At 31.1% G+C, this 11,012-nt stretch overlaps 1 protein-coding gene across 1 annotated transcript; it reads right to left on the reverse strand.

Annotated features, from left to right (window-relative positions):
• Positions 1 to 272: 272 nt before the first annotated feature.
• LOC134234264 (uncharacterized) lies at positions 273 to 5,758 on the reverse strand. Its single transcript, XM_062716315.1, has 4 exons — positions 5,591 to 5,758; positions 5,120 to 5,175; positions 4,061 to 4,198; positions 273 to 1,260 (listed from the first exon to the last, which is right to left on the reverse strand). Exons 1-4 carry the CDS (start codon positions 5,714 to 5,716, stop codon positions 1,227 to 1,229), a joined length of 354 nt encoding a protein of 117 aa, XP_062572299.1. The 5' UTR covers positions 5,717 to 5,758; the 3' UTR covers positions 273 to 1,226.
• Positions 5,759 to 11,012: the final 5,254 nt, after the last annotated feature.

Consider the following 11,012-nt stretch of genomic DNA (forward strand, 5'->3'; position numbering starts at 1 on the left):
ATAAAAATTTCTCATAAAATTTGTTCATATAAGCAGATGAGAATAAACCGAATAAACAAACATCAAATCATTCAATATTTTAAAACGCAATGCTTTGTTCAATTTTATTTCAGGATATTATGAACAAAAAAACTTTAAAAGTATTACTGTAATATTTTCTTGAAGCTGCTCAACATTTACTAAACTAAGAATTTTCATAAAACCAATACATGAAAAAACAAAATTACATACTTTGACTATAAATATATAGTCATGAAATGTTTGCTCTGTGATAATGAATCTCTATCAAAATCTGATATTTGAGAACTAAAGCTGATTTTAATAGAAAAATCCATAAGGTGCCTTGTCAGTTTCTTATTAAACTTTAATGTAGGCAAATAAACAATACCTCAATTAATTGTTTGCTATTGACTAGGATCAGTAATGCCCCAAACCTGAGACTCTCTTACATAAAAAAAGAAGAAGGAAATGCTAATATTGCCAGGAAAAACAATTAAAATAATAAATAGATTCTATGACAAAAGCATGTTCATTCCAGTAAAAAATGCAAGAAAACATGCTGTAAAATATTGCAAACAGCTTAATGCATAAATACTACTCTTAATTTTAATGATTTGTCTGTGCAAACATTTGATCAAATAAGGTCATCCCAAAATATTGTTTATTTGCAGTTCCTGAGCTTTAATTATTAGAGTAGGTCCTTACATAGAAAAAGATGCTAGCTTTTTAAAAAAAGATGTTTCAGTTTCCAGGACTTTCTTACAAAGAAATCATGCATTTCCCATTTATTATCTGCACCTTATATAATCTACTAACTGATAAAAGCACAATTCAAAATAAAATAAAAAATTTTAAATAACCATTAAGCTAATTATAATCAACAAAAATACATCTTACAGTAGTCTAAAAAGTTTAGCTTAATTGTCGTTTGAGTAGGTCTCTAGAATGCATATAAACAACATTTCATTTCAAGCCTCAAGCAATGCTGCTCAATCTTCACTTCCAAAAATCAGTAATGCTTACAAAAAATCATAGTATCTAAAGAAACCAATACTAAAGAAAAAATAAATAACACAAAACTCAACTGATAACATCAGTTCTAAAAAAAGTCTAATACAAAATAGAAAAAAGCTATTTCCTCTTCATTTGGATGTCTTCCTCCACTGTGGATGTAAACTTCGTCTTTCTTTTCTTCACCACTCACTGCAACACTATAGAATTGACATTTACTCTTTCTCTTCTTCACCACTCACTGCAACACTATAGAATTGACAAAAAATTAAAATAAAAAACTACAACACAGTATTGCCTTACAAAATTTTCATACTTCATTTCAATGTAAAACAGACATTTCATGTACATTGATCCATAGTTCTTTATACATAATCCAAGCAAATAAGTGAAAATATAATCTGCTCTCATATCTCAATAATTTGATGTGTCATTTAAAATTTTAAACTACTAAAAAATGCATCCATTCTAACGTTAAGATTCCCAATACGTTATATTTCCATTAGTGAACTCTGCAAAATTAGAGGCGCGTTTGCTCGTCTGACTGGGACAGCATGGCGTTGCGGATAATACAAAATATGCCAGTTTCAATCCAATTTTAATTGTTTAATGCATTTGTCATTCTAACCAAAGAATAAAAGAACTAAAAGACATATGAAACAGAGCAAAAACCCTAACTTTATCGTCCATAGATAAAAAATACGACATTTCCGAGGTATGTGTATTGTCTTTTAATGTACTATTACGATAAATAGATACATACGATCACCAATAAATGTAAATTAATTTCCTTGTCATCTCTACTCTTGATTTAAATAAAGCCCACAACAATAAAATATTTCATATGCATTTTGTTAGCATCTGTTCATTGAAATTCAACATGCTGTTTACAGGTTTATGTTACGTTTGTCCCAGAAATCCCGCGAGATTTGTACATTCTCCGACTTTTTCACAAAAGAGCGCAGTAAGAACTATAAATCTTCAATAGTGGAAATAGAACGTATTGAGTTGGTACTAAACAAATTCCAAATGGGAATGGGTAAGGCCATAATAAATAAATTGCTAGATTCTCATCCAATTTTTTTTTTAAATCGAGGCAGGCGGACGGGCGGCTTTTACTTTATATTTTTTCAATTTTGCAGATTTTCTATTGACCTGGTTAATCGGTGTAATTTTATCTACAATACCCGAATAAAAGTCATAGCAAAGGTCAAATGTATCTTACTTTACATTATCACCAATCTTTTTCAATTGATGACCATTGTTTAAAATATATATGCATGTATTACAACAATTACAGGGACCAACCTAGAACCAAAATTTAGGGAGACTTCACTTCTCCCTCAGAGAAATTTAGGGAGAAGTTTTGAAATTTAGGGAGACTTCTTGGCACGCGTGACGCCCATTGATCATTATAAACTTTTTAAAAATGAAACTATTTCTTTGTTTATAACTTTAAATACATTTCATTAATTTTTTTGTATTGAAATCCTAGTAAAAATAATTTAAGGAGAAAAAGAATCTGAATTTTTTTTCCAATTACAAGGTATATCTAGCAAAAAAAAAAGAACAACAACAAACAAAACAAAAAAAATAAATAATGACAATGTTAAAGTTTTTTTTTCATTTCTTGCATAATAATTAATATGCACAATTAAATTTTAAATTCTATCTTTCATTTTAAATTTGAAGCCTCATTGCATAGTCATAATTTTGTTATTATCTCTTTAAAATTTGTTTTCAATCTTAATTTTTTTTTTCTGAAAAAGTTTTGATGTACTACGTACTGCATGCTCATTGAACTCTGTATATCAGACGTGTAATTTCTTAGACAGTCAATAACTACACAATTTAACAGTAAAATAGGTCTGTATTCACAGCATGAATTAATTATTTGGCAATAAAAAGATCTAAAATCTTCTCCAACATCTTTGGCATGACATCGAAAGCTGTGCAGCTGTTTTGCGTCTTGTTGTGTACGTATAACTTGTAACGATGGACTTTATCATACCCGGAAGTGTAAAATCTAGAGGAGTTCCGTCAGAGTATTCGATGCATTGGACATTAGTAGCGAAACAGGTGCAAGTGTCCTGCTGTTTCGTTTATTTCAGCAGTAATAAAACAGGATTTATAAACTACTGACGATTCTACCATGTTTCTTAGTAGATTTGCTTCATGATTTTCAATAATGGGGTTGCAAATGTTAGGGCGACTTTAACTTCGCTTTCATGATAAATTACGGCGAAGTTTGGAGCCCAAAAGCGACTATTTCGCCTCAGTCGCCCCCTCGGTTGGTCCCTGAATTACCATCTTTGCAGCTGTCAAAATCTTATCGACTTTTCAGGACTCAAAACAAAGTAGAATGGTAGATGAATACCGATCCCAAACAGAATAAAGACGAAGAAAAACAAAAATTTAAAAAATCGGGGCAAGGTATAAAATCAGGGCGGGCGGAGATGAGAATCTAGGAATATTTTTAGTATGGCCTAATTACCGTATAAACTCGCCTATAAGTCAGTTGTATTTTATAAGCTTATATATCATAGGACTGACCTCATATAATATCATTCATTTCATAGCTCGCCTATAAGTCGAAAATAGAGTTTTGGAACAGAAATTTACTCAAAAAAACCCGCATTATAGGTGAGTATATACGGTAACAGTTCACAGGGGTGATGTGATCATAGTTTGAAGAAAGTTTAATAAGTAAATCTTAAGGACTCAAAATATTAAATACATGTGATCATTTATCTATTATCAGCTGTAAAATAGAACATAAATAATGCTCTCCTACTTCTAGTTGATGGGATTTTAAGCAATATTATTTTAGTGATGTTTTAGTTTATAACAGTAAAATCTACAAGTATAAAGAAAGTAAAAACATTTAAGCTTACAGAGATTAGGAAATTATATAAAGATAGAACCAGAATTACAATTCTTTATGAATATAATTTTTATGAAATTAGTGTAATATTTCATAGCACAAGAATTTAAGTAATTGAAGTACAATCTTCTAAATTGTATGTGAGAAAAATTTTTCTTAGCTCACATTTCAGTGATACTGCTGCCCTGATGCTTTGCCTTGATAGTCTTCTTTTCCGTAAACTGGAACAGTGGGAAGATTCTCTCCATCTGTTGTGAAGTTACTACATACACACTCTCCCCAATCATAATGGACATTTCTTCCCTTTGAAAATAAATCAAATCCAAATCATGATGAAAATTTAATTATATGTAGATCATGTACAAAATATCCTGTAAAAAATAAAATGCATCATTGATATTAATATCATGCCAAGATCTCAGAATAGCCCAATATAAAACAATTTAACTTAATTTTACAGTTAATTTTAGGCAATAACATAATGTCACGATCTGACTGTACGGATCACCACAATGTGGATTTCTGAATCCATATCACCACTCTCTGAACAATGAACATGATGATGTAGTCCCATATTATTAAGTTTTGATTTTGGATAAATATTATACAATTCATCTCTTCAAATTTTATTCTACTACATATGGGTAGTTATAAAGAGATATATAAGGTCTTCCGTTTCCAACGGAAGACCGTCTACTGATTCTGTTGGTAAATATTATTATTCTTTTTTTTTCTTCTACTTCCTAGACGCCAACTTTGAAACCTCATATCTCACTCATCTCTTAATTGATTTTGCTCAAATTTTCAGACGTATTAGAGGTGATTAAACCCTATCAGAATGCTTTCGAAAATTTCAAAAAGTCACTTCCGGTTTTGAGTTATTTCCCATTGATCAATAAATATAAGTTATTATAAATTAACTTGATTGGAAGGGTCGTATCATTTCCATTTGGCAGGTCCGAATCATCATATCAAACAAGAGATAAAGCCTTGTCAAAAAGAAGTGATTTATCTCCTAGGATTTTTGCCCTATACAAACATCTCATAGCAGCAAGAATTAGTATTTAAAACAAACATCAAAAAGCAGGTTGAGTGACATAATAAAGTAACCATATGTAGTATACAATGTCAGATATCATATGAAAAAACATAAATAGCATCAAGATTAGCCATATACAGAAAATGCTTTATGTCATATTTCAACAAACTGAATATTATACTTACTCATCAAAACAAGCTGCCTGAATGCATCCTTCAACTGGTTCTATGTCTTGTATGATCTATATGAAATAAAATTGTGGACAAATCATGCGTAATATCATAAAAAACTCACAAATATCATTAAATTAAAACATTTTATTTAAACAAAAATTCCATTTTTAACCAATGAAGAACAACTGCTTCTGCTTAAAACCTATACAAACTGGCATCGTTCAGCAGTATTTTAATACATGTACTTAAATTCAGTATGACTATTAAAAACAACATTCAAAACAATTATATCTGCCCTCTAGAATCTATTCCCACCAAAGTAAATATTTCTTTGTAAATGCTAGTTCATTATTTTAAGGATTTAAAACTAATTTATCATTTAAAGGGATGAGATAATAGATCAATTTAGAATATTCAAAAATGGCAAACTTTGGTAATATTCAAATCATAAAGATGTAGAGTTAAAATTAAGTTTAAATATACCTCTACTGTGGTGGAAACACATGAATTTAGGGAAACTCTGCCATTGTAAATGTCAACCTTTAACCCGCTGATTAAAGCATTGCATGCCGTCCTCGTAACTAGGTTCACTTTGGAATCACCCCACATCTTTATGTCCAATTCACCAGACTTGTCACCAATGGTGATAATTCTCCGCTTTGAATTCGGTGTTTCTAGCACTTCCGTTAACTGTTGAATTAAAACAGATGATCTATATCAATTTTGAATATTTACACACACCATAATAAGGATAGAAAATAACAGCACCTAAAAACCCAAATGATACTGATATTTAAAACTGTTCTCTACATTTAACCTTCCTTAACCCTGAATTGCATCATAACTACATAGAAAACTATACTGTAAAAATGCTATCAACCAAATACCCAGCAATTTAATTTGAACTTTAAGGTGAATTAAAACATGAAAAAGTCTGAAAGAACTACAACTTCTATCATATCTACAAATCATATACCCTCTGTATCATCCCTTTGACAGAAACTCTTTCACCCTTCAATTTTGTTTTGATCGTCGCAATGTCTTCAGGATCTGGCTTCAGGAATTGTTTCGCTGTTTGTGTATGACTCCTGTCATCATATGTATCCATTATCTATTTCAAAGTTTGAAATAAAAATATAAACATGCATCATTCTTATCCCAATATTTGTTTATAAAAATATATACAAAGTAATGTAAGCTGTATTACAAAATTGATTTTCATTCAAAATTAATTACTTCTTAAATATTATTAATCTATACATGTAGTAGTTTTGATGGTTTACCTTGGAAGAATCTGTCATACTTAATTGGCCATCCTCCCTGCAGCTGAAGCCCATGATTATCACAGAATGTCTAACGGATGCATTCAGTTTCTCGATGAATCTCTCCGGGAAGAAGAGGTCATGAACTTGCTTGTAGTTAGTTGATTTACTCAACACCGTCGTTATCCCAAAGGGAGATCCATTTGCATTCTTTCTTACTTCTGCTGGTTCTAATACATAAACCTTCTGCTGTGCTCCCTGTATTTTAATTAATTCAAAATAAGTTTTTAAATTTAAAAAGTGACATTCGATATTGGGTTCTACTAAACAGAAATCCCTAGAAAACTTAAGAGAACCATAGAGAACCTTAATGATTTGTACTTATTTAGTTCTTTAGAGGCACAGCGGTGAGACTTAATGTCTGTTCTAGAGTCGCAAAGTAAAGAGTCAATCCTTATACATTATAATCATAAAGTATGATTAACAGATTACTCAAAACGACTTCAGCTATTGCGATTTTAGGTGGTGCGTGGTGTACGTACAGTATATCAACACAAGAAGAAACCCAATTTCTGTTGATTCTGAGGTAAAATGGCTATAAAAAATTACAGATATCAATATCATTCAATTTAAACTTCACCTTAGGCCCTATTGTACCCCATTGCGTTCAATTTTATGGAGTTTCCACCACTTTATTGGGGTTTCACCCCTGCTATATTGGAATTCTCAAAAAATGGGGGGGGGGGGGGGGGGGGTTCAGGGGTTCAGGTTTGCCAGTTACCACCTCGATCTGGTACCTAAATAAAGCTACCTCAGGTAAGTAAATAAAGCTAAGAAAGTAAAATCAAGCTACGTATGTAAAGCTTGTGGTTGCACGACATCTATACACAAACTAACCTTATTAGAATACTCACTCTTATCAATAAAACTAATCCAACCAATTTTTTGTATACTTGATAACAAATAACTGAATTTTCACTAATTTTTAATTCATTATATGTATACAATGAAAATAATTCGCTATGCTTAAGACTCTCAGAAGTTACAATACCCTGATAAAGGTATATAGCTCGATAAAGCTATATAGCTTGATCAAGGTATTTAAAATACCTTGATCAAGGTATTATATGTACTGAAAATTCAAAAATATTCTGTAAAATTTCTACTGAAAGTCGAGTTCTGAGTTTTTGTCAGTAAATTTATACCCATGCAAGTAAAGTACTCTAACACAAACAAATCAGTAGAAAAACGTGTTGTATGAAGAGACGTTATTTTATGCCTTCTTTTTGATACCAGACTGTACAGAGTGTTTTTCATGCACGAATAGACACACTGACAAAAACTCAGAACTCGGCTTTCAATAATTAATTTTTAAAGATTTTTTTGAATTTTCATTACATGAATACCCTGATCAAGGTATTTTAAATACCTTGATAAAGCTATATATAGCTTTATCAAGCTATAAAGCTTTATCGGGGTATTGTGCTGAACCTGACCACTTCACATAATCTGACAATTATGGATTATATAAGAAATCTAGACACAAAATATACCGTGCATAAAATATATTTACCGCAGTCTTCATCCTCTTTGAAGGGGATGGTCCTCCTTCTGCCATTTTGACTACAACAATCACTAAATCAATATCTTACTTGGAAAATCTTGAAAAGCGACAATCCCCGCGAAACTGAGCAATAGACGGTTCCTGTTAATTCGTTTCCCTCCAAATTTCCAAATCAATTTCAATTTCAAACTCAAAAAATCATGACCATTCCCAGTTTTCATAAATACTAATGAATATTTTCCACATATTAATTAATAATATTATCATAAATTTTGATAAAGAAAAGTTATAAAAATATTTTTAATTTCAAATAAGTACACTTGAACGAATTCACCTTACACCGGTTATAAACCGCGCGAAAACAGTCTTTCTTTTTTTACGAACAGGAGTTGTCCTTCGTTACACATTTTGGAATGTTATCAGTAATGAGTTTATAAAATCTGATAAAATAATAAATAAAATATATATAGTATAACACATTCGTAAGAAAAATATATATATGCTATCAAATTGACAAATACTCAGAAAATTTGCTTTAAATAACATTTTTTTTTTAATAAAACAAAATTGTATGCACTCTATAGAAGTTACATGTAACTGATTTTCCTCATCGTTTATATCTTAGACTTGATACAATGAATAGCTGGAAAGTAGGACAGCTGCCAGAAATGCGGCCCTGACTAAGCTCCCTCTATAACAATATACTGACATAATAAAAGGCCCTACAGCGCCACACAGGGTGCTTTATTATTTTAATATAGTCACGCATAATTTTACATCTAATAAATTTAGTAAATCAAGTAATATAATTATGCATTCATAAGAGTACATATATAACTAAAATGTTAATTGATTTCTTAATATACATGTATATATATTTTTGTATATTAAATTTTATGCTTAGGGTAGTTTTCCGATTAATTATGAGAAAAAAATTGAAATTGACCAGAGGTTTCCATAGTATATCGACCGGGCAAGGCGAGGGATGGGGTGTCCTGTCCTCAATAAAACATTATTGACGTGAATTTGGTCATAAAACTGTTCTGATTTTCCGATTAATTATGAGAAAAAAATTGAAATTGACCAGAGGTTTCCATAGTATATCGACCGGGCAAGGCGAGGGGTGGGGTGTCCTGTCCTCAATAAAACATTATTGACGTGAATTTGGTCATAAAACTGTTCTGATTGCAAAGAGCACCTCAGTAAAATTTACTGAAGTAACTAAAGCAAAAGTAACTGCATGATTTATAATTTAGCAGTTCCAAATAATAACACGCTCTCAATTATAATTTCCACGTCTACTTGAACTAGAGACCTTTCATTTTTCGCTAAACATCCCCATTAAGGAGATGAAGGGTTGATCCTTGAATATTTCTATTTCTAATAACTCGAAAAGGAAAAAGAATCTCTGATTAGTTGTGAAAAAAATGCTCAAAAACATAAGAGCATAAAGATGAAGTCAAGAAAAAGGGGCTGGACACTCAAATTACGGGCCAGGAGGGGGCAAAACTCTTCAATCGCTAACTCTTTATCAGGTAATATTTTGTATTACATTACTCAAGCAAAGATGTGTATCTCAACCATTTACAACTATATATTATTACTTTTATATCGTATGGTATATAATAAAGGGCCACAAGGGGCCAGAATACTAAATCTATGACGCTTTATATCTCGAAAGCAGGAAATATTTTGATAAATGATATTGAACAAAAGATGTTAAATCTACAGTTCTTAACAATTTACACACTTTCATTTTTCAATGTTCGAACTCCAGTACCAAAAATTTTCTTCCAAACACCAACACTTTTACCACTTTTAACCGATACTAAGACGTATCTGTGGAAAGTGGGGGGGGGGCTAAAGTTACGAAGATATGTTCAATATCTATACTAAGTATATATTTGGGAAAAAAAGTGTGGGGTGGGGGTGGGGGGCTTAGCCCCCCCCCCGGTTCCGACGCCTATGCGCTTTACATCTCAGAAATGAGAAATATTTTGATAAGTTATGTTGAGCAAAAGATGTTCAAAATAATTTTCTTAACAGTATGCAACCTTTCATTATTCGCCAAACGTCCACATTAAAGAGTTGAAGGGTTGGCCCCAAAATATTTCATAAAACAACAACTCGAAAACGAAATCAAATCCGAATCGGTGTTGAACAAAAAGTGATCAAATTCCGGAGATCTTAAGATAACATGAAGAAAAAAAAGACTGATCCTTAATTTTAGGGACCATGGGGCCAAATGTCATATTTATAAGTCTTTAATGTTTAATGTCTTTTAATAAAAATCATTATTTTACATGAAAAATTTCTATCAAAATCATAACTCATCTCATCAAAAATTGGACGGAAGACCCACTCGTTGCTCGCAACGAGATCGTATCTAGTTATTATTAGGGTCTTCCGTCTTCAGCGGAAGACCCTTCTATTATTGTAAAGTTTCTTTTTCTTATTATTATTTTTTTTTTCCTACACCGATATCTCAGTAATGGTTTGGTGGATCTTTATGAAACCTTCGGAAATGAAAGGGAACAATTATGGCTCAATCCCTTTTTTTCATTTTTTCTAATTTTACTTCCGGTCGTGAAATATGACGTAATTTCTACAATTTTTGTCTGACCTTCATAGAGAAAACTACGTAAAATAGAGATTTGAAACTTTCATGAATGATCAATTGTGAGCTCTACCTTTGCAACGGGCTTTTAAATTTTTAAGAAGTTTTTAAAATTTTTCAAATTTTTAATTTAAATTTTTCAAAAAAATTTTTTTAATCCAATTTTAATTTTTTTTATGTCATCAAATAGATCTTGGCGAGCACTTTCCAAAAATGTATTTGTTTTGTATGTGAGTACAAAAATGAACATTTTATAAGCTCAGGTGTATTTCGACGATAGAGTGCAAATGTACTTTTAGAACTTTTCTTTTAAAAATTCATATCTTTTCTATTTATCGACCGATTTCTAATTTTTTTACACCATCAAATAGATCTTTTCAAGACCTTTCCAACGGTATATTTCTTTTTATTGTACGTGTAATGATGAAGAAAATATAAGCTCAGGTAAGTTAGCCTTTCATT

Source organism: Saccostrea cucullata, unplaced genomic scaffold, assembly GCF_032062105.1.
Source record: "Saccostrea cucullata isolate Sc308-1 unplaced genomic scaffold, CSIRO_AGI_Scuc_v1 ctg4019, whole genome shotgun sequence".
Classification (NCBI taxonomy): domain Eukaryota; kingdom Metazoa; phylum Mollusca; class Bivalvia; order Ostreida; family Ostreidae; genus Saccostrea; species Saccostrea cuccullata.